Source organism: Coregonus lavaretus (assembly GCF_964263955.1).
Source record: "Coregonus lavaretus genome assembly, chromosome: 20".
In the NCBI taxonomy this organism is placed as follows: domain Eukaryota; kingdom Metazoa; phylum Chordata; class Actinopteri; order Salmoniformes; family Salmonidae; genus Coregonus; species Coregonus lavaretus.
Window position 1 is genome coordinate 29,893,857 of NC_140007.1, and position 27,011 is coordinate 29,920,867.

The 27,011-nt window shown below is 42.7% G+C and overlaps 2 protein-coding genes across 5 annotated transcripts; one reads left to right on the top strand and one right to left on the bottom strand.

The window, feature by feature from the left end:
- Positions 1-1,285: 1,285 nt before the first annotated feature.
- On the top strand, positions 1,286-4,273 carry LOC311148319 (cell division control protein 42 homolog). 3 transcript variants are annotated; one of them, XM_084185244.1, is made up of 6 exons: positions 1,286-1,333; positions 1,800-1,932; positions 2,138-2,210; positions 2,323-2,432; positions 2,630-2,827; positions 3,532-4,273. In XM_084185244.1, exons 2-6 carry the CDS (start codon positions 1,828-1,830, stop codon positions 3,619-3,621), a joined length of 576 nt encoding a protein of 191 aa, XP_084041370.1. In that variant the 5' UTR covers positions 1,286-1,333; positions 1,800-1,827; the 3' UTR covers positions 3,622-4,273. The 3 variants fall into 3 exon arrangements, with proteins under 3 accessions (XP_084041370.1, XP_084041372.1, XP_084041371.1); XM_084185246.1 differs by lacking the exon at positions 3,532-4,273 and adding an exon at positions 3,085-3,388; XM_084185245.1 differs by lacking the exon at positions 1,286-1,333 and adding an exon at positions 1,339-1,426.
- Positions 4,274-8,597: 4,324 nt separating this feature from the next.
- On the bottom strand, positions 8,598-26,619 carry LOC311148315 (F-box only protein 6-like). Of its 2 annotated transcripts, XM_084185240.1 has the most exons (7): positions 26,536-26,619; positions 16,482-16,743; positions 16,259-16,376; positions 15,448-15,540; positions 15,211-15,346; positions 11,446-11,505; positions 8,598-10,083 (listed from the first exon to the last, which is right to left on the bottom strand). In XM_084185240.1, the coding sequence occupies exons 2-6, from the start codon at positions 16,732-16,734 to the stop codon at positions 11,473-11,475; spliced, it is 633 nt and encodes a 210-aa protein (XP_084041366.1). In that variant the 5' UTR covers positions 16,735-16,743; positions 26,536-26,619; the 3' UTR covers positions 8,598-10,083; positions 11,446-11,472. The 2 variants fall into 2 exon arrangements, with proteins under 2 accessions (XP_084041366.1, XP_084041365.1); XM_084185239.1 differs by lacking the exon at positions 11,446-11,505 and having other exon boundaries at positions 26,536-26,614.
- Between the last annotated feature and the right edge of the window lie 392 nt (positions 26,620-27,011).

Sequence of the window (27,011 nt, forward strand, 5' to 3'; positions counted from 1 at the left end):
CCGATTTCAGATACACCAGTGTAGGCGGCTGATGGAGCTTCAGTCTTCTCTGCTAAAATGCTAGCACTAGTGTGGACATGGGATGGGTGGAAGAAGTGGGTAATTTTGTGTTCAGACTCTGCTGCTAGCCTGGTCGCGCTGAGAGAAGGGAAGGCACGTCCAGACCTGATAATAGAGCTGTTGATGGCACTTTATAGGGTGAGGCAGACAGGGTGTAAGATAGTGATGGGCATTCTGAGTCTTTTCAGTGAGCCGGCTAATTTGGCTCCGTTCACGTAAAAGAGCCTGCTCATTTGGCTCCCAAATGGCTCTTCGTTCAAAATGCTTAAAAATCAACCTCGAACCATGAAATGTTTTTTAAATCTCCAATAAAAAGCCCAAAAGGTAGGCTACCATTATGTCAGATCATGAAGTGCGCATTCAAATAAATGTTTACCTGGCCAAATTATTAGATGGCACTGTAAAAAATCAGGGTGGACCAGATTGACGAGCTCTCCCCACTATTTGTTTCTGCAGTGAGAAGTCAACCTCTTTAGATAGTTATTTTGTAATTTATCTGCAGAAAAACATTGTTTTGAGCTCAAAAAGCAGTAGAACCAGTATGCAAATCAGCAGTATGAAAATCTTTCACCGATGTGATTCGGCTCCCAACGTTCACCAAAAAGATCAGTTCAAAAAGAGCCATTCGTTCGCGAACGACCCATCACTAGTGTAAGGTAGGTCTTCTGTGGATCCCAGCTCATGTTGGGGCAGGGGGAAATGAGGTAGCAGATAAGGTTGCGAAGGAAGCACTGAAGAGGGAGAAGGTAGATGTGGTGGTCTGGTTAGGGGGGATGGAATGTAGGAGTGTCATAGCAAAGTGATTGACACAGGAGTGGGAACTTGAGTGGAGGGGGAGGAGCAGGGGAAGGCAGTTTTTCTCTATCCAGAATTCTGTGAGGAAGGTCAGTAGGTATCTGGGGAGTGAAAGGAGGGATCTGGTTCTGTTGACAAGGCTGAGGTTGGTCATTGTGGATTGGGAAGTGGGTTATTGTTAGTGTGGAAACACCCAGATGGGAAATGTGAAGAATGTGGAGAGGTAGAGACTGTGAAGCATGTCCTGTTATATTGCAGTCGGTATGCTGAGGATAGGAGGACACTTTTCTGTGAGCTGGCTGAGTTGGGTGTAACTGCATTTTCGCTTGTAACAATTTTAGGCTCAAATGACAGGCCTGCACCAACAGTTGAGAGGCTATTAGATATTTAAATGTGTAATTCGCACTCCGACCTGAGAACAGCAGCAATACGCAATACAGCATCTAGTCTGCCGTAAACGCACAAGAAGAAGAAAGAGGTAGGGAAATCTTTCGAATTACATGTTATAATCATCAATAGTGTAACAATTGAAACGATACCAAAGCTGTTTATGAAGGTGTTTTTGCTATAGGTTTGTCATTCATTGTTAGTAAAAAAAAAATATTAATAGGAAATTGAGAATGAGTACTGCTAACACCGACCCAGATAGCCAGCCACGGTAACGTTAGCTATGTCAGTTTAAATTAGTTAGAGCCAAGTAACTACTGTAGCTAGTTAACGTTATTTTTTCTCATAGATTTCTATTGAATCTGTAGTTGGTTGTTGCTACAACTTCTTCATTTAGACCTGGCTTGCTAGCCACCTAGCAACCCAGTTTCAGACGCTAGCTAGCTAACGTTATAGCATAACAACCAGCTACTGGATACTTCTTCCCTGCCACTCATCTGAAGGCTTGTAGCAAACGTTAGCTAACTTATGCATAACTTTTCTCTTTTCTATTTCAGACATACACAGTAAGCAGAGAACACAAATATGCAGACGATTAAATGTGTTGTGGTTGGAGATGGAGCAGTGGGAAAAACCTGCCTTTTGATTTCATACACAACCAACAAATTCCCCTCTGAATATGTACCAACAGTATGTATATCTTCTATACATTGGGTTTCTCTCAGTCACAGTGATTATTGATCAATTGATTACCAGACATAGAGGTAGGATTCTCGTTCTCATGTTTCACACGCTTTAAGAGAAGAGACCTGGCTGGTTCTTCTCAATAACTACCATTCTGAATAATCACGGAACAGGACAGATGTCTCATTCTCTTTTCATTTTCTCATCACAGGTGTTTGATAACTATGCAGTAACGGTCATGATTGGAGGGGAACCATACACCCTAGGATTATTTGATACTGCGGGTAAGAGTGGATCCTTTTCAAGGACATGTTCATCAGTTCCCAATTTGAATAAATCATATTTTTGGTTGATTGCTATTCACATTTAATCAACACGTTATATATGTTTCCGCAGGTCAGGAGGATTACGACAGGTTACGGCCTTTGAGCTATCCCCAGACTGATGTTTTCCTAGTTTGTTTCTCTAATGTTTCACCCTCTTCATTTGAGAATGTTAAAGAAAAGGTGAGTACAACGCCAAGCCCTTGAAGCATACAATGCACATTATTTAATAAAGGAATATTGACTAAATTATACATTATGTTTAGTAGGTTAAATGGAATGTCAAATTGGCAACATTGGGAAGTGATGGGGAAGATACTAGTTATCTGACTGACTGACTTTTCTGATTGTTTAAAAAGAATGTTTCCTCTCTCTTGCAGTGGGTACCTGAAATCACTCACCACTGTCCCAAGACACCATTCCTGCTGGTTGGAACTCAGATTGACCTGAGAGATGACCCTTCTACAGTAGAGAAGCTGGCCAAGAACAAACAGAAGCCCATCAGCCCTGAGACAGCTGAGAAGCTCGCCCGCGACCTGAAGGCAGTCAAATACGTTGAGTGCTCTGCCCTGACACAGGTGAGACGTTCTATCTAAAAAATATAGAAAACAGGGAATAGAGATATGACTTGCACGATAGCAACTTATGTTAGATGTGCATGTTCATTTAGTCTGTGTTGTCTTTGTGCTAAGCTTGTCTTGCCTTCTCTCTTTCTGTGTTAGTGGTGGCCTAGTACTGGAAACTCATTTGAATGCACTTTACTCTTGTATGTCTGCTAACTAACCTCTCTCTAACGCTGGTCATATTCCCCTCTTTCTCCTCCCTCTCTCTATAGCGAGGTCTGAAGAATGTATTTGATGAAGCTATCCTAGCAGCTCTAGAACCCCCTGAAACCCAGCGAAAATGCTGTCTGTTTTGATGGCGGTCTTTTTAAAATATTTGCTTTGCCTCTTTGATCGTCTGCTGCGTCTTTAATGTAAAGGAATGTCTATTTGTCAAGTAAATAACCAAGATGCACTTTTCAAATGCGTGACCATTAACTTCTTTCATTTAAATGTCTGATTTTTCTAGTCACAATAGCCCATACTACCTTGGCCTTCATGGCAAGGATACTAACTTTTATTTGTATATGGGAGAGAACACGTCCATTTTAGCACTTAATGTGCAAGTTTTCATAAGGCTGCAGCTGAGTTTGTTTTCCTTTTAAAATATGGTATTACCAGTTGTGGTTACACTGCAAGGTAAAAAATATATTTGGTACATTCATGTTTTGTGTTTGCAGAAAGGACTAAAGAATGTGTTTGATGAGGCAATACTGGCTGCCCTGGAGCCTCCGGAACCCAAGAAGAGGCGCAAATGTGTGCTGCTCTGAGCATTTCCCCTCTTCTATTGGTTAGAGCATTTCATCAACACTACTTGGAGAAAAGCAAACCATTATTGCACAAGATTACTTCACTCCTATTGCTAACTGATATGAATAATTTTTAAATGTTTGCAAAGTAGTGTGTGAACTTAATTGAACTAGATTGATCTCTACTAGAACCTGTGAAATATAACCCTCTTATGTAATACACATCATTCCTAGAGCCATCTCAGAATTTTTAAGTTAAACAGATTGGTGGCTGCAACATCTTGTCAGAAGAGTGTGAGAGGGTCACAGACAGCTGATGATTGGGACCAGCGACAACAGGACAAAACAGTTCTACCTTCAAATGTCAGGGCAATATTCCCAAAAAGTTATTTTTTTTAATGATTCACCTTTTTTAGGTGGACATAATGTTTTCATGAACACCTGAGGTAAACATAAATCCCCTTTCAATTGGGAAACTGATCATAGATTATGTAACCGTCGGTAGTAACAATGATATTTTGGTGCCAACCAAGTTACAACATACAGTATCTCACAAAAGTGAGTACACCCCTCACATTTTTGTAAATGTTTGAGTATATCTTTTCATGTGACAACACTGAAGAAATGACACTTTGCTACAATGTAAAGTAGTGAGTTTACAGCTTGTATAACAGTGTACATTTGCTGTCCCCTCAAAATAACACAACACAGCCATTAATGTCTAAACCGCTGGCAACAAAAGTGAGTACACCCCTAAGTGAAAATGTCCAAATTGGGGCCAAAGTGTCAATATTTTGTGTGGCCACCATCACTTTCCAGCACTGCCTTAACCCTCTTGGGCATGGAGTTCACCAGAGCTTCACAGGTTGCCACTCTTCCACGACGACATCACGGAGCTGGTGGATGTTAGAGACCTTGCACTCCTCCACCTTCCATTTGAGGATGCCCCACAGATGCTCAATAGGGTTTAGGTCTGGAGACATGCTTGGCCAGTCCATCACCTTTACCCTCAGCTTCTTTAGCAAGGCAGTGGTCGTCTTGGAGGTGTGTTTGGGGTCGTTATCATGTTGGAATACTGCCCTGCGGCCCAGTCTCCGAAGGGAGGGGATCATGCTCTGCTTCAGGATGTCACAGTACATGTTGGCATTCATGGTTCCCTCAATGAACTGTAGCTCCCCAATGCCGGCAGCACTCATGCAGCCCCAGACCATGACACTCCCACCACCATGCTTGACTGTAGGCAAGACACACTTGTCTTTGTACTCCTCACCTGGTTGCCGCCACACACGCTTGACACCATCTGAACCAAATAAGTTTATCTTGGTTCCAGTAATCCATGTCCTTAGTCTGCTTGTCTTCAGCAAACTGTTTGCAGGCTTTCTTGTGCATCATCTTTAGAAGAGGCTTCCTTCTGGGACGACAGCCATGTAGACCAATTTGATGCAGTGTGCGGCGTATGGACTGAGCACTGACAGGCTGACCCCCCACCCCTTCAACCTCTGCAGCAATACTGGCAGCACTCATACGTCTATTTCCCAAAGACAACCTCTGGATATGGCGCTGAGCATGTGCACTCAACTTCTTTGGTCGACCATGGCGAGGACTGTTCTGAGTGGAACCTGTCCTGTTAAACCGCTGTATGGTCTTGGCCACCGTGCTGCAGCTCAGTTTCAGGGTCTTGGCAATCTTCTTATAGCCCAGGCCATCTTTATGTAGAGCAACAATTATTTTTTTCAGATCCTTAGAGTGTTCTTTGCCATGAGGTGCCATGTTGAACTTCCAGTGACCAGTATGAGGGAGTGTGAGAGCGATGACACCAAATTTAACACACCTGCTCCCCATTCACACCTGAGACCTTGTAACACTAACGAGTCACATGACACCGGGGAGGGAAAATGGCTAATTGGGCCCAATTTGGACATTTTCACTTAGGGGTGTACTCACTTTTGTTGCCAGCGGTTTAGACATTAATGGCTGTGTGTTGAGTTATTTTGAGGGGCCAGCAAATTTACACTGTTATACAAGCTGTACACTCACTACTTTACATTGTAGCAAATTGTCATTTCTTGAGTGTTGTCACATGAAAAGATATACTCAAATATTTACAAAAATGTGAGGGGTGTACTCAATTTTGTGAGATACTGTACATGCTGTTTGTCAGGGCAGTATAGTATTGAGTTTGTCTTTTAAATCAAATGCCTTGTCTGTCACATACTCTACTGTATCTGCATTCCAGGACTTAAGTCTTAACTGCTCTGAACGAAACAGCTCAAATTGGTGCAGTGTAAAAACTCCATGAGACTTGTGCTTTAGAATTTCACTCTGTCGACAGATTGTTCCTCCTTTGACAGGAACAGAACCTTACAGTATGTTTATTTTATACAAAAATGTACATCTCACGTCACAATTAAAGAGTATAAGTGAAATGTATCAACCTAATAAAGTTTAGAATTCTCAAGTGTGCATTATTTTCTGATTCATTCTCAGAGTAGGAGTGCTGAAATGGCCCCTGATGTAAGTATGGGGTCTCAGTATATTGATGTAGTGCCTGTATTGTCAGTGTTCATGCATAGAGGATGAGAATCACTCCACAGTAGTTGAAGAAACAATAAGGACAGGACACTTCATGTATTTAGTTATAAAGTGTAACTTCTCATATATTATTCAAGAGGCAAAGCATGAGAAGCAATCTCCACAGGATAGCAGTACATAACCAAATTAGCCTACATTATATTGTATTCATAAATGTATTACAGGGTCACAAACAGTTAAACACTTGAAATAATTTCTTAACACCTTAATGATCTTCATACATGTATATAGTAAGGCAGTGCAACATGTAATCTGTGTATCCTCAATATATAATGTACATGTTAACAATTACATTCTTATAGATGTTTAGAAATAAAATAATATAGATGTTTACAAAAGTGTTCAACTACGTTTCTTAAGGTGTCATTTGTCAAAGTGGGTCAGACGTTTATGTACATACAAAATTACATTCAAGTTCACACTTTCCTTTCGCTCCTTTGGTCTGTCTTGTTTAAAGCCCCCATAGTCTTTTTAATTATTAATTATTTCCCTGAGGCTCCTTGGGCCACTGAAATGCTCAGTGATCGTGTGGGAGTGAGGAAAGACATTTTATGCACTCACTTAACTGTAAATCGCTCTGGATAAGAGCGTCTGCTAAATGATGTAAAATGTAAATGTAAAAATTAGATATTTACATACACAGCCCTGATTGGCTGATAGGATGGTCTAGAGCCTTACCCCTAAAACCCCCCCACAAAAAACATGGTATTGAACCAGTCACTTGGAGCTGGACCCTGAAAGCGACAAAGCTACACAGGTGTGTAGGCTACTTTGTCTTGTCATCAGAACAAAAGGCATACATAATGCATCTTAATTTGCTTTATCATTGTTGTGCAGTTTTCAATAGGTCACCAGAAGATGCAGGACCAGAACAGCCTGTTTGCCTGGTGGACCATCCTGGCCTATACCCTGTCTGCCGTCTATTCATTGCAGAACGCCATGATTATCTACAGGGCAGACTATATGATATAATCTTCAGTATCATCAAAGTCTATTTAATAATTTCATGAAATAGACTGTGATGATACTGGAGATTACTCATTAGAAAAATTTAAGTTATAAACACTCTTGAATTACACATTTTGGAATGTTTTCTGCTGTTGAAAAAAATGTAATAAAGAAACCAGACTGCAATGAAAGGTTGTCCTCATTCTACATCAATTCTCATCAGTTATTTACATAACAAAATAAACAGATTGTAAACAAAGTTATAATGAAAGTCTAAATCATGGCATGTAAGTATCTTTTCAAGTTATTGTTTTACATGTGCTCAAGCTCTGTAAGGTGTTCCTGTGAGAGGAAAACAGATCATGGTGAAAATAAGAGGGTGTTAGGAAAACAAAATCAGATAGGAGGTATAGAGTTCACACTTATTGCAAACACACAATTACACTTAGCTTCTCAACAAGAACTTGCTTGGCGTAATCTGTTGTGATATGTGATGGTTGGGGAGAAAATCTACCAGAGAATAGATCTCCCGGAGAATGGTCGGTGAGTCAAACAGTCAAAAACAGATAGACCCATAGCCCCTACCAATTGACAATTCCTACAAATCGGTTGAAGGGCATGGTACAACCACTGCACTCTCTGAAAAAAGTACATGTAGTGGCTAAACCAGTGTTTCCCAAACTAGGGGTCGTGATGTTGGGTCACCTGATTTGAAAACGGGATTGCGAGAGAAACTCAAACAAAAAATGGTGCTTGGTTCATAGAACCTAACCATTACATCAGTAACCTCCAGTAGCAGCTACAGTGGCTTGCGAAAGTATTCACTCCCCTTGGCATTTTTCATATTTTGTTGCCTTACAACCTGGAATTAAAATTGATTTTTGGGGGGTTTGTATCATTTGATTTACACAACATGCCTACCACTTTGAAGATGCAAAATATTTTTTCTTCTGAAACAAACAAGAAATAAGACAAAAAAAACTGAAAACTTGAGCGTGCATAACTATTCACCCCCCAAAGTCAATACTTTGCCACCTTTTGCAGCAATTACAGCTGCAAGTCTCTTGAGGTATGTCTCTATAAGCTTGGCACATCTAGCCACTGGGAGTTTTGCCCATTCTTCAAGGCAAAACTGCTCCAGCTCCTTCAAGTTGGATGGGTTCCGCTGGTGTACAACAATCTTTAAGTCATACCACAGATTCTCAATTGGATTGAGGTCTGGGCTTTGACTAGGCCATTCCAAGACATTTAAATGTTTCCCCTTAAACCACTTGAGTGTTGCTTTAGCAGTATGCTTAGGGTCATTGTCCTGCTGGAAGGTGAACCTCGGTCCCAGTCCCAAATGTCTGGAAGACTGAAACAGGTTTCCCTCAAGGATCTCCCTGTATTTAGCGCCATCCATCATTCCTTCAATTCTGACCAGTTTCCCAGTCCCTGCTGATGAAAAACATCCCCACAGCATGATGCTGCCACCACCATGCTTCACTGTGGGGATGGTGTTCTCGGGGTGATGAGAGGTGTTGGGTTTGCGCCAGACATAGCGTTTTCCTCGATGGCCAAAAAGCTCAATTTTAGTCTCATCTGACCAGAGTCCATATGTTTGGGGAGTCTCCCACATGCCTTTTGGCGAACACTAAACGTGTTTGCTTATTTTTTTCTTTAAGCAATGGCTTTTTTTCTAGCCACTATTCCATAAAGCCCAGCTCTGTGGAGTGTACGGCTTAAAGTGGTCCTATGGACAGATACTCCAATCTCCGCTGTGGAGCTTTGCAGCTCCTTCAGGGTTATCTTTGGTCTCTTTGTTGCCTCTCTGATTAATGCCCTCCTTGCCTGGTCTGTAAGTTTTGGTGGGCGGCCCTCTCTTGGCAGGTTTGTTGTGGTGCCATATTCTTTCCATTTTTTAATAATGGATTTAATGGTGCTCCGTGGGATGTTCAAAGTTTCTGATATTTGTTTATAACCCAACCCTGATCTGTACTTCTCCACAACTTGCTTAGTGGTGTTGCGGACTCTGGGGCCTTTGAGAACAGGTGTATATATACTGAGATCATGTGACACTTAGATTGCACACAGGTGGACCTTATTTAACTAATTATGTGACTTCTGAAGGTAATTGGTTGCACCAGATCTTTATTTAGGGGCTTCATAGCAAAGGGGGTGAATAAATATGCACACACAACTTTTCCATTATTTATTTTTTAGAATTCTTTTAAACAAGTGATTTTTTTCATTTCACTTCACCAATTTGGACTATTTTGTGTATGTAAATTACATGAAATCCAAATAAAAATCAATTTAAATTACAGGTTGTAATGCAACAAAATAGGAAAAACGCCAAGGGGGATAAATACTTTTGCAAACCACTGTAGATACGGTTGTAATAAACAGAGCGATTTCTGTTTTCTTCCTACAAATGTGGCTCTATCTTTCTTACGGTTAAAGCTACAAAATATTATGACCCTATCACTGAAAGATAAGACTGAGGAACACATACTCGTCTTCTGTTTCTCTCTACAGTGTCCACAAGGACTCATTAGAATAGAGTGGACAAGACCAGGCACTAAATCAGACTAGGGGAAAATGAACATGATCAATATATCAAAAATGATATATTCTACAGCTAGAATCGTCCAGATCCACAGAGAATAGAACATAGTGTGCCTATTGCCTAAGGCAGAAAAGACTTAACAAGGTGTACACTATGCTAAGGTAGGTTTCAGATGCTAAAGTAAAGCTTGCAGTTAGGCACAATGTTCACATGTAACCTCTTGGGAGAGTAAATGGGAACACCGAAAGCTATCTGTCCACCGATGGGCAAATCTCTATGCTACTGTTGGTGACCCGAATTCCATACCAGCCGGCCCAGAACAGGGTGTCCTTTCCTCCATGAGTGAATCGGATGTACCGCACACCTGGTCCATAATTCTTGAACACATGAGTCATCTGAAACATTGAAGAGGATCATTGAAGTGGTCATATTTTCATGTTCAATTGTAATTAGTTTGCGTTGTTTAATTGGGAACAATCTGTTTTGTATACAGTGCATTCGGAAAGAATTCAGACCCCTTGACTTTTTCCACATTGTGTTACGTTACAGCCTTATTCTAAAATTGATTAAATAGTTTTTATCCCCCCTCATCAATCTACACACAATACCCCATAATGAAAATGAAATTCTTTCCAAATGTAAAAAACTAAAAAAACTAAAACACAACTTATTTACATAAGTATTCAGACCCTTTGCAATGAGACTTGAAATTGAGCTCAGGTGCATCCTGTTTCCATTGATGATGCTTGAGATGTTGCTACAACTTGATTGGAGTCCACCTGTCTATATAAAAGGACCCACAGTTGACAGTGCATGTCAGAGCAAACGGAAGCCACTCCTCAGTAAAAGACACATGACAGCCCACTTGGAGTTTGCACCTAAAGACTCTCAGACCATGAGAAACAAGATTCTCTGGTCTGATGAAACCAAGATTGAACTCTTTGGCCTGAATGCCAAGCGTCACTTCTGGAGGAAACCTGGCACCACCACTACGGTGAAGCATGGTGGTGGCAGGGTCATGCTGTGGGGATGTTTTTCAGCAGCAGGGACTGGGAGACTAGTCAGGATCGAGGGAAAGATGAACGGAGCAAAGTACAGAGAGATCCTTGATGAAAACTGCTCCAGAGTACTCAGGACCTCAGACTGTGGCGAAGGTTCACCTTCCAACAGGACAATTACCCTAAGCGCACAGCCAAGACAATGCAGGAGTGGCTTTGGGACAAGTCTCTGAACGTCCTTGAGTGGCCCAGCCAACGCCTGGACTTGAACCCGGTCGACCATCTCTGAAGAGACCTGAAAATAGCTGTGCAGCGACACTCCCCATCCAACCTGACAGAGCTTGAGAGGATCTGCATAGAAGGTGAGAAACTCCCCAAATACAGGTGTGCCAAGCTTGTAGCGTCATACCCAAGACGACTCAAGGCTGTAATCGCTGCCAAAAGGTGCAAAGTACTGAGTAAAGGGTCTGAACACTTATGTAAACCTGTTTTTGCTTTGTCATTATAGGGTATTATGTGTAGATTGATGAGGCAAAAAACTATTTAATCCATTTTAGAATAAGGCTGTAACGTATCAAAATGTGGAAAAGGTCAAGGGGTCTGAATACTTTCCGAATGCACTGTATATATATATATATATATATATATATATATATATATATATATATATATATATATATATATATATATATATATATATATACAGTGGGGAGAACAAGTATTTGATACACTGCCGATTTTGCAGGTTTTCCTACTTACAAAGCATGTAGAGGTCTGTCATTTTTATCATAGGTACACTTCAACTGTGAGAGACGGAATCTAAAACAAAAATCCAGAAAATCACATTGTATGATTTTTAAGTAATTAATTTGCATTTTATTGCATGACATAAGTATTTGATCACCTACCAACCAGTAAGAATTCCGGCTCTCACAGACCTGTTAGTTTTTCTTTAAGAAGCCCTCCTGTTCTCCACTCATTACCTGTATTAACTGAACCTGTTTGAACTCGTTACCTGTATAAAAGACACCTGTCCACACACTCAATCAAACAGACTCCAACCTCTCCACAATGGCCAAGACCAGAGAGCTGTGTAAGGACATCAGGGATCAAATTGTAGACCTACACAAGGCTGGGATGGGCTACAGGACAATAGGCAAGCAGCTTGGTGAGAAGGCAACAACTGTTGGCGCAATTATTAGAAAATGGAAGAAGTTCAAGATGACGGTCAATCACCCTCGGTCTGGGGCTCCATGCAAGATCTCACCTCGTGGGGCGTCAATGATCATGAGGACGGTGAGGGATCAGCCCAGAACTACACGGCAGGACCTGGTCAATGACCTGAAGAGAGCTGGGACCACAGTCTCAAAGAAAACCATTAGTAACACACTACGCCGTCATGGATTAAAATCCTGTAGCGCACGCAAGGTCCCCCTGCTCAAGCCAGCGCATGTCCAGGCCCATCTGAAGTTTGCCAGTGACCATCGGGATAATCCAGAGGAGGAATGGGAGAAGGTCATGTGGTCTGATGAGACAAAAATAGAGCTTTTTGGTCTAAACTCCACTCACCATGTTTGGAGGAAGAAGAAGGATGAGTACAACCCTGAGTGGCGCAGTGGTCTAAGGCACTGCATCGCAGTGCTAACTGTGCCACTAGAGATCCTGGTTCGAATCCAGGCTCTGTCGCAGCCGGCCGCGACCGGGAGACTCATGGGCAGCGCACAATTGGCCTAGCGTTGTCCAGGGTAGGGGAGGGAATGGCCGGCAGGGATGTAGCTCAGTTGATAGAGCATGGCGTTTGCAACGCCAGGGTTGTGGGTTCGATTCCCACAGGGGGCCAGTATAAAATAAATAAATATATATATATATATATATATATATATATATATAGGTATTCACTAACTGTAAGTCGCTCTGGATAAGAGCGTCTGCTAAATGACGTAAATGTAAATGTAAAACACCATCCCAACTGTGAAGCATGGAGGTGGAAACATCATTCTTTGGGGATGCTTTTCTGCAAAGGGGACAGGACGACTGCACCGTATTGAGGGGAGGATGGATGGGGCCATGTATCGCGAGATCTTGGCCAACAACCTCCTTCCCTCAGTAAGAGCATTGAAGATGGGTCGTGGCTGGGTCTTCCAGCATGACAACGACCCGAAACACACAGCCAGGGCAACTAAGGAGTGGCTCCGTAAGAAGCATCTCAAGGTCCTGGAGTGGCCTAGCCAGTCTCCAGACCTGAACCCAATAGAAAATCTTTGGAGGGAGCTGAAAGTCCGTATTGCCCAGCGACAGCCCCGAAACCTGAAGGATCTGGAGAAGGTCTGCATGGAGGAGTGGGCCAAAATCCCTGCTGCAGTGTGTGCAGACCTGGTCAAGACCTACAGGAAACGTATGATCTCTGTAATTGCAAACAAAGGTTTCTGTACCAAATATTAAGTTCTGCTTTTCTGATGTATCAAATACTTATGTCATGCAATAAAATGCAAATTAATTACTTAAAAATCATACAATGTGATTTTCTGGATTTTTGTTTTAGATTCCGTCTCTCACAGTTGAAGTGTACCTATGATAAAGATTACAGACCTCTACATGCTTTGTAAGTAGGAAAACCTGCAAAATCGGCAGTGTATCAAATACTTGTTCTCCCCACTGTATGTACAGTGAGGGAAAAAAGTATTTGATCCCCTGCTGATTTTGTACGTTTGCCCACTGACAAAGACATGATCAATCTATAATTTTAATGGTAGGTTTATTTGAACAGTGAGAGACAGAATAACAACAAAAAAATCCAGAAAGACGCATGTCAAAAATGTTATAAAATTGATTTGCATTTTAATGAGGGAAATAAGTATTTGACCCCTCTGCAAAACTTGGTGGCAAAACCCTTGTTGGCAATCACAGAGGTCAGATGTTTCTTGTAGTTGGCCACCAGGTTTGCACACATCTCAGGAGGGATTTTGTCCCACTCCTCTTTGCAGATCTTCTTCAAGTCATTAAGGTTTCGAGCCTTACGTTTGGCAACTCGAACCTTCAGCTCCCTCCACAAATGTTCTATGGGATTAAGGTCTGGAGACTGGCTAGGCCACTCCAGGACCTTAATGTGCTTCTTCTTGAGCCACTCCTTTGTTGCCTTGGCCGTGTGTTTTGGGTCATTGTCATGCTGGAATACCCATCCACGACCCATTTTCAATGCCCTGGCTGAGGGAAGGAGGTTCTCACCCAAGATTTGACAGTACATGCCCCGTCCATCGTCCCTTTGATGCAGTGAAGTTGTCCTGTCCCCTTAGCAGAGAAACACCTCCAAAGCATAATGTTTCCACCTCCATGTTTGACGGTGGGGATGGTGTTCTTAGGCAGCATTCCTCCTCCTCCAAACACGGTGAGTTGAGTTGATGCCAAAGACCTCGATTTTGGTCTCATCTGACCACAACACTTTCACCCAGTTCTCCTCTGAATCATTCAGATGTTCATTGGCAAACTTCAGACGGGCCTGTATATGTGCTTTCTTGAGCAGGGGGACCTTGCGGGCGCTGCAGGATTTCAGTCCTTCACGGCGTAGTGTGTTACCAATTGTTTTCTTGGTGACTATGGTCCCAGCTGCCTTGAGATCATTGACAAGATCCTCCCGAGTAGTTCTGGGCTGATTCCTCACCGTTGTCGTGATCATTGCAACTCCACGAGGTGAGATCTTGCATGGAGCCCCAGGCCGAGGGAGATTGACAGTGCTTTTGTGTTTCTTCCATTTGCGAATAATCGCACCAACTGTTGTCACCTTCTCACCAAGCTGCTTGGCGATGGTCATGTAGCCCATTCCAGCCTTGTGTAGGTCTACAATCTTGTCCCTGACATCCTTGGAGAGCTCTTTGGTCTTGGCCATGGTGGAGAGTTTGGAATCTGATTGATTGATTGCTTCCGTGGACAGGTGTCTTTTATACAGGTAACAAAATGAGATTAGGAGTATTCCCTTTAAGAGTGTGCTCCTAATCTCAGCTCGTTACCTGTATAAAAGACACCTGGGAGCCAGAAATCTTTCTGATTGAGAGGGGGTCAAATACTTATTTCCCTCATTAAAATGCAAATCAATTTATAACATTTTTGACATGCGTTTTTCTGGATTATTTTGTTGTTAATCTGTCTCTCACTGTTCAAATAAACCTACCTTTACAATTATAGACTGATCATTTCTTTGTCAGTGGGCAAACGTACAAAATCAGCAGGGGATCAAATACTTTTTTTCCCTCACTGTATATATATATAAAATATTGTTCTTTTGTTTTTGGTGTGGTTTTCATATTAGCCCTCTTGTGTTTCCAACCTCACCTGCACACCTTTATACCTTGTTTTTATCTGCAATGTTTGTCTTTCAATTGTTTTTTTGTGCAAATGAGTAAAACAAAAAACATATCACTGAAAATGTGTATTGCACACATCTTAGACAAGGACAAATCACAGTGTTGATTGCGTTCTCAGCTATTTACAGATGTTATTGAGAATTATCTTAAAGTCTGAAGGTTTTACCTGATTCCATTTATGATCATCCCAGTTTTGAAAGATGACAGTATCTGGACGAAACTTCTTAATTGTCTTCTTCTCATGATTTAGCAACTCAACACAGATCTCATATTTAGCGCCACATTCCTTACGTGGAGCATACCTGATATGGACACACAAACATACAAGTTGTACAGGACTATTCCTCTGACAAGTATAGAGTAGCAGACACTGAATAACAAAATTCTAATATATTCCTCTCACCAGTCGGATATTATGATGTCAGGTTGAAAGTCATCCATGAAAGGCCTGTAACCCTCTTTCTCCAAGTCAATCAGCTGAGACTTCCTGCAGGTCCTGAGATGAACCAAAGACAAGAGGACACACACAGCCAACACATTTACCATGGTGGCCCGCAGGCCGCAAGTAGGCCCGTGGATCAATTTCCAAAGACCAAAAATAATAATATAAAACTCAGTCGGGATCTATTTACCGACCGCCCCATTGATTTTGTTAGTCACCATCACTCAGATATCATATTAAATACTGCAAACATTTCTCTCCACCCTATGGCAAAATTAGTAGAATTGCATGAAATTGGTTATAAAATTGTCTTCTTGATTTAAAGCCACTACAATTTCTCTACGCCCCATGGCAAAATGTGTAGAATTGCAGGAAATATGCTGTAAAACTGCATTTTTCTCTACGCCCCATGGCAAAATGTGTAGAATTGCAGGAAATTTACTCTAAAACCTTTTCTCTCCGCTGTCAAGAGGGCCGCTAAAATGTTTTGCTCCCAAGCAGGGGGGTATGGATGTGGGTACGCAGACCCACGAGCCACTGCGGGTCCCCCATGATGAGTTCAGATTTGTTTGTGGCCCCCACCCCCCATCAAAGTTGCCCATCCCTGGCCTTGACAGCAAGGTCATTGTCAATTGCATTGTATCCATCTTGCATCATAGGTATTATTAGAAGAGCTGGAAAAGACCTACAACACCAATGTGGATGTGAAACAAAGTGGGACCAAGTGATATTCTCTCACTGAAAAACGAATATGGTATAGTAGTATACTCACGAGTAAGAAGTTGCAAAGTATTTTTTCACTGTGTTATCAGGAAGCGGCACTCCTTCCGCTGACTCTATTGTCCATTTATCCCCTCCATTCTCAATAATTTGCCAGCCATTGAATTCATCTGGAGAAAAAGAGTGAGCGATTTGAAGTGTGGGTTCTGAGGTTAATAACAGGACCCCCATACCCCAACAGAGAATTTAGACATTTCTGTGGTCTCGACTCTTACCATCTGCTCTGGGGTTCTTGAGAAGATTACGTCTCTTCTTGCTCAAGAAGTAAAACAAACGCCAGTCTTTAGGTAGTTTAGTCACATCATGTGTCTGGTATCCTTCTCTTCGGCACCTCTCTCTCCAAAGATAATTACTGTCCACCACTTCTTTCCACTCACGGCACACAAGTCGACAGACACACACCACCTGGTGTGGAGGGACATTCAGGAGCATCTCCTCCAGGACTTCTAGAGGGAGCACAGGGAGCATGCCTGTGAACTGAACAAGAGAATGGATGTTTTCGTTGACATGGGAGACTTCAGACAAATTATGTACTATGGACAAATGAAACAAAATGTAGGCTCTTTGGCAATACAGATCAGTGCTGTGTTTACTGACGTCCAAATTAAGTGTTAAATGAAAAGAACACCCTCCCTACAATCAAAGATGGGGGAGGTTTGATAATGCTGTGATGTTGCTTTGCTGCCTCTGATACTGGGGGCCTTGAATGTGCGCAACGCATCATGAAATCAGAAGATTATCAGGTGTTATGGAGTCCAATGTTCAACAGTGTCCAAAACTGGGTCTCCATTAAAGGTTGTGGGTCTTCCAGCAGGTTAACGACCCCAAACACACATAAAAAAGAACCCAGGAATTGGAGCGCTCCTGTCAATGTTGAGGTAGGACGCACACGCATAGAAATAGGCCTATAGGCTACCTGGCCTGCGGGTAAATGTAGGCATGTAAATGTGCCCATTTGGGGATCTGACAGTATTTCTGATTGGCTTAACGGACCGCCACTAATGACCTGTAGAGCTTCTCAAAGTAATGTTTTCTTCACCTTAAACAGCAAGCAAACAAAGTCTGTTTTTACATCCATTGAGAATTACAATAGTTCCTCAATGTACTTGAAAAATCTTTCCAGCTCTCTCCCTTTCGATAACCACTCAGCGTGAAAGGGAAAAATGTTATGCTCTGATCCAGTGGAAACGTCATAAAATAGGCCTACCTGATTACTTCTTATCAGTGCTTGACTTGGACTGAAACAGTTTCCAGGACTCAGTTTGGGTGCTGGTACTGGTTAACAAGAGATGCTGGACTGTTCTGAGTGGCCAGCTACGAGTCGAGATCTGAATCACATCATGAAGTGCTTTGAGAGACTAGTCAAGGATCATATCAAGGATCATATCACCTCTACCTTACCTGTCACACTAGACCCACTTTAATTTGCTTACCGCCCCAATAGATCCACAGACGATGTAATCACCATCACACTGCAAATTGCCCTATCCCATCTGGACAAGAGGAATACCCATGTAAGAATGCTGTTAATTGACTATAGCTCAGCATTCAACACCATAGTACCCTCCAAGCTCATCATTAAGCTTGAGGCCCTGGGTCTGAACCCTGCCCTGTGCAACTGGGTCCTGGACTTCCTGACGGGCCGCCCCCAGGTGGTGAAGGTAGGAAACAACACCTAATCCTCAACACTGGGGCTCCACAAGGGTGCGTGCTCAGCCCACTCCTGTACTCCCTGTTCACCCATGACTGTGTGGCCAAGCACGCCTCCAACTCAATCATCAAGTTTGCAGACGACACAATAGTAGTAGGCTTGATTACCAACAATGACGAGACAGCCTACAGGGAGGAGGTGAGGGCTCTGGGAGAACCCCCTAGGTGGAAAGCTTCAAGTTCCTTGGCATACACATCACTGACAAACTGAAATGGTCAACCCACACAGACAGTGAGGTGAAGAAGGTGTAACAGAGCCTCTTCAACCTCAGGAGCCTGAAGAAATTTGGCTTGACACCTAAAACCTCACAAACTTTCGGGCTGTATTACCGCCTGGTACGCCAACTGCACCGCCCGCAACCGCAGGGCTCTCCAGAGGGTGGTGTAGTCTGCCCAACGCATTACCGGGGGCAAACTACCCGCCCTCCAGGACACCTACAGCACTCGATGTCACAGGAAGGCCAAAAAGATCATCAAGGACATCAACCACCCGAGCCACTGCCTGTTCACCCCGCTATCCAAGATGGCGAAGTAGTGCAGTCCTGTTTCTGTCGTGTGTCTGTAAATAGCCTGTAAATACCCTGTTTTTTTGTATTTTTCGTACATGTTTCCCTATCAGACCTTTCATCCTTCTAGAAAATATACTTTCCTGCAACCCGCCTCACTCAATGTGGAACGGATTCTATTGTTGACTTACCTTTGTCTAGAATCTAGAATCTCCAGTTGAAACTAGCTAGCCAGTTTCAGCTAACTAGCTACTTGCTAATAGCCACAGCTAGCGGTGTTTCACTCAGAACATTTGGATTTTTTCCGCGGGATTAATTTTAATCACTGGACATTGATCACCGGATATTCGGCCAGTCTGCACAGCGCGTTATCGACCCAGAACATATCCGTTTTTCCACCGGAATCACTGAATCACTGGACCTTTAACTCCGGATTCATCGCTACCAGCTGGCTACAACAAAACGGACGCTGTGGTCTGGCTAAGCATCCTGAGCTAGGCCCATCTCCCGGCTATCTACCTCTCTGTCAACCGGACGGGACCACCTAGTGTTGACACGAAGCCCCGCCGATCCTACACGACTGGTCTGCCGACGAAATCGTCTGATGTGGTTACGACGTTAACCACGAAGATTCCATCCATCTGCTAGCCCTTACTAGCCCCTGCTAACCCTCTTACTCACTAGTGCTTCACCACCGGACCTTATGATAACTCAGCTATACAGCTGATATCTGCTGGACTGTTCCTTTTTACGGTACTACATCCTGTTTATGTTTAGCCTCAGCCCAAACATGGTTAGTTTATTGTTGTTTCGGTTATTTCTAATTGTACTATATCACTGTAGACCCCCCAGCCTAGCTAAACCTGCCTTAGATAGCTATTTTGTCCCTCCCCCCATACACTCAGAGACCGACTCAATTTATGCCTCTAGAGATACTATCTCTTTCATTGTTACCCAACGCTCAGGTTTACCTCCACTTTACTCATATCCTTCCATATCCTTGTCTGTACATAATGCCCTGAATCTTTTCTATAACACCCGGAAATCTGCCCCCTTTATTCTATGTACCCAACGCACTAGAAGACCAGTTCTTAAAGCCTTTAGCCGTATCCTTATTCTAGTCCTCCTCTGTTCCTCTGGTGATGTAGAGGCTAACCCAGGCCCTGCAGCCCTCAGTATCACTCCTACTCCCCAGGCGCTATCATTTGATGACTTCTGTAATCGCAAAAGTCTTGGTTTCTTGCACATAAATATCAGAAGTCTACTTCCTAAGTTTGAGTTATTCACTGCGTTAGCACACTCTGCCAACCCTGATGTTCTAGCAGTGTCTGAATCCTGGCTCAGGAAGGCCACCAAAGATTCTGAAATTTCCATCCCCAACTATAACATTTTCCGTCTAGATAGAACTGCCAAAGGGGGTGGAGTTGCAATCTACTGTAGAGATAGCCTGCAGAGCTCTATCATACTATCCAGGTCTGTGCCCAAACAGTTTGAGCTTCTACTTCTAAAAATCCACCTTTCCAGAAATAAGTCTCTCACTGTTGACGCTTGCTACAGACCCCCCTCAGCCCCCAGCTGTGCCCTGGACACCATATGTGAATTGATTGCCCCCCATTTATCCTCAGAGTTTGTACTGCTTGGTGACCTAAATTGGGATATGCTTAATACCCCAGCCATCCTACAATCCAAGCTAGATGCCCTCAACCTCACGCAAATTATCAACGAAGCTACCAGGTACAACCCTAAATCCGTAAACATGGGTACCCTCATAGATATCATCCTGACTAACACACCCTCTAAATACACCTCAGCTGTCTTCAACCAGGATCTCAGCGATCACTGCCTTATTGCCTGCGTCCGTAACGGGTCCGCGGTCAAACGACCACCCCTCATCACTGTCAAACGCTCCCTAAAACACTTTAGCGAGGAGGCCTTCCTAATTGACCTGGCCCAGGTATCCTGGATGGATATAGATCTCATTCCGTCAGTAGAGGATGCCTGGTTGTTCCTTAAAAGTAATTTCCTCTCAATCTTAAATAAACATGCCCCATTCAAAAAATACAGAACTAAGAACCGATATAGCCCCTGGTTCTCCTCAGACTTGACTGCCCTTGACCAGCACAAAAACATCCTGTGGCGTACAGCATTAGCATCAAATAGCCCCCGCGATATGCAACTTTTCAGGGAAGTTAGGAACCAATATACACAAGCAGTCAGGAAAGCAAAGGCTAACTTTTTCAAACAGAAATTTGCTTCCTGTAGCACTAACTCCAAAAAGTTTTGGGACACTGTAAAGTCCATGGAGAATAAGAGCACTTCCTCCCAGCTGCCCACTGCACTGAGGCTAGGAAACACTATCACCACCGATAAATCTACAATAATCGAGAATTTCAACAAGCATTTTGCTACAGCTGGCCATGCTTTCCATCTGGCTACCACTAACCCGGCCACCAACTCTGCACCCTCTGCTGCAACTTGCCCATGCCCCCCCCGCTTCTCCTTCACACAAATTCAGACAGCTGATGTTTTGAAAGCGCTGCAAAATCTGGACCCCTACAAATCAGCTGGGCTAGACAATCTGGACCCTTTCTTTCTAAAACTAGCCGCCGAAATTGTCGCAACCCCTATTACTAGTCTGTTCAACCTCTCTTTCATAACGTCTGAGATCCCCAGAGATTGGAAAGCTGCCGCGGTCATCCCCCTCTTCAAAGGGGGTGACACTCTAGATCCAAACTGCTACAGACCTATATCCATCCTGCCCTGCCTTTCGAAAGTATTCGAAAGCCAAGTTAACAAACAGATCATCGACCATTTCGAATACCACCGTACCTTCTCCGCTATGCAATCCGGTTTCCGAGCTGGTCACGGGTGCACTTCAGCCACGCTCAAGGTCCTAAACGATATTATAACTGCGATTGATAATAGACAGTACTGTGCAGCCGTCTTCATCGACCTGGCCAAGGCTTTCAACTCTGTCAACCACCGCATTCTTATTGGCAGACTAAATAGCCTTGGTTTCTCAAATGACTGCCTCGCCTGGTTCACCAACTACTTCTCAGATAGAGTTCAGTGTGTCAAATCGGAGGGCCTGTTGTCTGGACCTATGGCAGTCTCTATGGGGGTGCCACAGGGTTCAATTCTTGGGCCGACACTTTTCTCCGTGTATATCAATGATGTCGCTCTTGCTGCTGGTGACTCTCAGATCCACCTCTACGCAGACGACACCATTTTGTATACATCTGGCCCTTCATTGGACACTGTGTTAACAAACCTCCAAACGAGCTTCAATGCCATACAACAATCCTTCAGTAGCCTTCAACTGCTCTTAAACACTAGTAAAACTAAATGCATGCTTTTCAATCGAACGCTGCTAGCACCCGCCCACCCGACTAGAATCACCACTCTCGACGGGTCGGACCTAGAGTATGTGGACAACTACAAATATCTAGGTGTCTGGTTAGACTGTAAACTCAACTTCCAGACTCACATAAAGAATCTCCAATCCAAAGTTAAATCTAGAATCGGCTTCCTATTTCGCAACAAAGCCTCCTTCACTCATGCTGCCAAACATGCCCTCGTAAAACTGACTATCCTACCGATCCTTGACTTCGGCGATGTCATTTACAAAATAGCCTCCAACACTCTACTCAGCAAATTGGATGTAGTCTATCACAGTGCCATCCGTTTTGTCTCCAAAGCCCCATACACTACCCACCACTGTGACCTGTACGCTCTTGTTGGCTGGTCCTCACTACATGTCCGTCGTCAAACCCACTGGCTCCAGGCCATCTATAAATCACTGCTAGGCAAATCCCCGCCTTATCTTAGCTCATTGGTCACCATAGCAGCACCCACCCGTAGTCTGCGCTCCAGCAGGTATATCTCACTGGTCATTCCCAAAGCCAACACCTCCTTTGGCCGCTATTCCTTCCAGTTCTCTGCTGCCAATGACTGGAACGAATTGCAAAAATCTCTGAAGCTGGAGACTCTTATCTCCCTCAATAACTTTAAGCATCAGTTGTCAGAGCACCTTACCGATCACTGCACCTGTACACAGCCCATCTGAAATTAGCCCACCCAACTACCTCATCCCTATATTGTTATTTATTTTGCTCTTTTGCACCCCAGTATCTCTATTTGCACATAATCTCTTGCACATCTAGCATTCCAGTGTTAATACTATTGTAATTATTCTGCACTATAGCCTATTTATTGCCTTACCTCCATAACTTGCTACATTTGCACACACTGTATATATATTTTCTGTTGTATTTCTGACTTTATGTTTTTTTTACCCCATATGTAACTCTGTGTTGTTTTTATTGCACTACTTTGCTTTATCTTGGCCAGGTCGCAGTTGTAAATGAGAACCTGTTCTCAACTGGCTTACCTGGTTAAATAAAGGTGAAATAAAAAAATAAAAAAAATAAAAAAATCATCCAGAAGCGAGGTCAGTACAGGTGCATCAAAGCTGGGACCGAGAGACTGAAAAACAGCTTCTATCTAAAGGCCATCAGACTATTAAATTGCCATCACTAGCATATTAGAGGCTGCTGCCTATAGACATAGACTAGAAATCACTGGCCACTTTAAGAATGGAACACTAGTCACTTTAATAATGTTTACATATCTTGCATTACTCATCTCATATGTATATATTCTATAATATTCTACTGTATCTTAGTCCATGCCGCTCTGTCATTGCTCATCTATATATGTACAGTGAGGGAAAAAAGTATTTGATCCCCTGCTGATTTTGTACGTTTGCCCACTGACAAAGAAATGATCAGTCTATAATTTTAATGGTAGGTTTATTTGAACAGTGAGAGACAGAATAACAACAAAAAAATCCAGAAAAACGCATGTCAAAAATGTTATAAATTGATTTGCATTTTAATGAGGGAAATAAGTATTTGACCCCCTCTCAATCAGAAATATTTCTGGCTCCCAGGTGTCTTTTATACAGGTAACGAGCTGAGATTAGGAGCACACTCTTAAAGGGAGTGCTCCTAATCTCAGTTTGTTACCTGTATAAAAGACACCTGTCCACAGAAGCAATCAATCAATCAGATTCCAAACTCTCCACCATGGCCAAGACCAAAGAGCTATCCAAGGATGTCAGGGACAAGATTGTAGACCTACACAAGGCTGGAATGGGCTACAAGACCATCGCCAAGCAGCTTGGTGAGAAGGTGACAACAGTTGGTGTGATTATTCGCAAATGGAAGAAACACAAAATAACTGTCAATCTCCCTCGGCCTGGGGCTCCATGCAAGATCTCACCTTGTGGAGTTGCAATGATCATGAGAACGGTGAGGAATCAGCCCAGAACTACACGGGAGGATCTTGTCAATGATCTCAAGGCAGCTGGGACCATAGTCACCAAGAAAACAATTGGTAACACACTACGCCGTGAAGGACTGAAATCCTGCAGCGCCCGCAAGGTCCCCCTGCTCAAGACAGCACATATACAGGCCCATCTGAAGTTTGCCAATGAACATCTGAATGATTCAGAGGAGAACTGGGTGAAAGTGTTGTGGTTAGATGAGACCAAAATCGAGCTCTTTGGCATCAACTCAACTCGCCGTGTTTGGAGGAGGAGGAATGCTGCCTATGACCCCAAGAACACCATCCCCACCATCAAACATGGAGGTGGAAACATTATGCTTTGGGGGTGTTTTTCTGCTAAGGGGACAGGACAACTTCACCACATCAAAGGGACGATGGACGGGGCCATGTACCGTCAAATCTTGGGTGATAACCTCCTTCCCTCAGCCAGGGCATTGAAAATGGGTCGTGGATGGGTATTCCAGCATGACAATGACCCAAAACACACGGCCAAGGCAAAAAAAGGAGTGGCTCAAGAAGAAGCACATTAAGGTCCTGGAGTGGCCTAGCCAGTCTCCAGACCTTAATCCCATAGATAATTTGTGGAGGGAGCTGAAGGTTTGAGTTGCCAAACGTCAGGCTCGAAACCTTAATGACTTGGAGAAGATCTGCAAAGAGGAGTGGGACAAAATCCTTCCTGAGATGTGTGCAAACCTGGTGGCCAACTACAGGAAACGTCTGACCTCTGTGATTGCCAACAAGGGTTTTGCCACCAAGTACTAAGTCATGTTTTGCAGAGGGGTCAAATACTTATTTCCCTCATTAAAATGCAAATCAATTTATAACATTTTTGACATGCGTTTTTCTTTATTTTAATTTTTTTATTCTGTCTCTCACTGATCAAATAAACCTACCATTAAAATTATAGACTGATCATGTCTTTGTCAGTGGGCAAACGTACAAAATCAGCAGAGGATCAAATACTTTTTTCCCTCACTGTATATATTCTTAATTCCATTCCTTACTTAGATTTGTGTGTATTGGGTATATGTTGTGAAATTGTTAGATATTACTGCACTGTCGGAGCTAGAAGCACAAGCATTTCGCTACACTCACAATAACATCTGCTAAACACGTGTATGTGACAAATAAAATGTGATTTGAAAAAAGCAGTTGGTGCAGGGCAAACATTGAAGAATTAGAGCAGTTTGCTGCTGAAAAGGCCAAATTGCCAGTATAAAGGTGCAGCAAGCTCATTGATGGCTACAATAAATGTTTGTCTGCAATTATCTTGGCCAAAGGCTGTGCAACCAAGTACTAGCGCCGGGGTGCCAATAATTTTGTCCATGCCATTTGTCTTTATTTTCTCAAATAAAATTGTAAACAATGTTGAAAATCCAATAACAATGTGTGGTGACAGTTTTTATTTTAGAAGAAATACGGAATTATTTAATAATTGGTAGTTGGCTACATCAAAGTACTAGTTTTTGTATTGATTAACAGTCCAATTATTGCTTCATACAATTATGTATATTGAAAGAATAGTGAACAAGTAATTTTCTCACGATCACTCTCTATAACACTAACAGAAACCTTACTGGCTGCTTAGATGGTGGACCTGTCTGACATCTCAAAACATCCACTAAAGTTATTTCATTGTAAAATAACAATAGTAGTAGACCAGCCAACCTGGAATAAGTGCTTGAAAAGAAATTGGCTTGTTAAAGGCTGTCATCCATGCTAGATCAAACAATGATGGGGTGATACACAAAGTTAGGCCAGATTTTCAAAGGGTCAAATGTCAAATCTGGTGGACATGATGGAATACATTTAGGCCTAGGTCAAATATCCAGAAATTCTTAACAAAAACTGGGTAGTTTATCAAACATAAACACAGACTATAGAATGGATATGTTAAGTTACTTTTCATACAGCTATTATGCTTAAGACATCCAAATATAAAGAAAATATACAAATTCAGATTTGTTCAGCTACAGTTGTGGTCTGTAGCGCCACTAAGGACCATTCTCAGATTATGTAGACCTTTGAAAACTGCGGGAGACCCCACTGAACCACGAGAACTTAACCTCGTAAGAATCTGACTTTCTGGGCCAGAGATATTGAAAACCGTAATGCCATTTCTAAGGCGTAAAATGTACAAGCAGCCAAATACGATAGTCACAGATTGACCAAATTTACTGAGCTTACCAATACAATGACCATTTAATCATTTATACATACTTAGACTATGTAATAAACATGTTTATAGTTACTTTTGGCATAATGCTATTATGTTTTAAGCCATGCATATACACAGGAAAAGCATATGTTCCATAATTTTCGTTAGGGCTGCCACATTTACTGTATAACCATGTAAACGACGGTTATGGATGAAGACCGTAATGAAAATAAATTAAGTCATAACCGTTTTTAAATAAAACGAATATATTTGATTTTTTGGGAATTAACAGCTGAACGGCCAGGCATTCGTGCGTGGAGTCGGTTTCTGGGATAACATGGATTCTTCACAACGTGATGAAACATTGTTGCCCCTTGCTGAAACAAGCATGGTGTTGTAGCAAACGATGAATAGAATGGGCTTGGAACCTCTAACCCTTTAACCTAATTTGACTGGTAAACTTATGGGTACAATCGCAATGGCTACCTGGTATTGTGATACAATAATTTCCATGGTAATGTAAAATGTTCATTCAAATGATGTTACCTGATGTCGCTCATGCAATGGAATGTATTTTTTGTAACGTCAGTTGAATTGAATCAAGAAACCACAGCACATATTGTTGGGTACACTTCCTGCTTTTACTTTGCTTTTACTTCCTGCTTTGCTCCTATAGACGGGTTGGCGAAAATGAAAATGATGCGCACGCATCGATGTGGTCGGAAGGCGTGCGGTGTTATTCTGAATGGTCAGATAGCAACAATGACAAGAAGCTGCCATGTGGGGAACCGTAGGTGGCTAGTTTCAGCTCGTTGTATATCGAATTTGATACCATGTCTTGTTTTTAGGTGTTTTGACTAGGGCTGACGCCATGCGCCTCCCAAATGTTGTAACAATGCGGAGGGTTCTGTATAACTCCGCATTGACATGATTGGTTGACGGTAGGTGGGGGTGGTACATCCTGTAGAAAACACAAACTCACTTTCTTGACAACAGCTCTGCACTGCTCCACGAAGCGCAAG

Excerpts from the sequence above, each read along its gene's own strand:
- LOC311148319 (XM_084185244.1), top strand. The coding sequence starts at position 1,828 with ATGCAGACGATTAAATGTGTTGTGGTTGGAGATGGAGCAGTGGGAAAA. Across the intron at positions 1,933-2,137 it reads CCTCTGAATATGTACCAACA|GTGTTTGATAACTATGCAGT; the intron begins GTATGTATATCT and ends TTCTCATCACAG. Across the intron at positions 2,828-3,531 it reads AGTGCTCTGCCCTGACACAG|AAAGGACTAAAGAATGTGTT; the intron begins GTGAGACGTTCT and ends TTGTGTTTGCAG.
- LOC311148315 (XM_084185239.1), bottom strand. The coding sequence starts at position 16,734 with ATGCTCCCTGTGCTCCCTCTAGAAGTCCTGGAGGAGATGCTCCTGAAT. Across the intron at positions 15,347-15,447 it reads GACATCATAATATCCGACTG|GTATGCTCCACGTAAGGAAT; the intron begins GTGAGAGGAATA and ends TGTCCATATCAG. Across the intron at positions 10,084-15,210 it reads ATGATCATAAATGGAATCAG|ATGACTCATGTGTTCAAGAA; the intron begins GTAAAACCTTCA and ends TCAATGTTTCAG.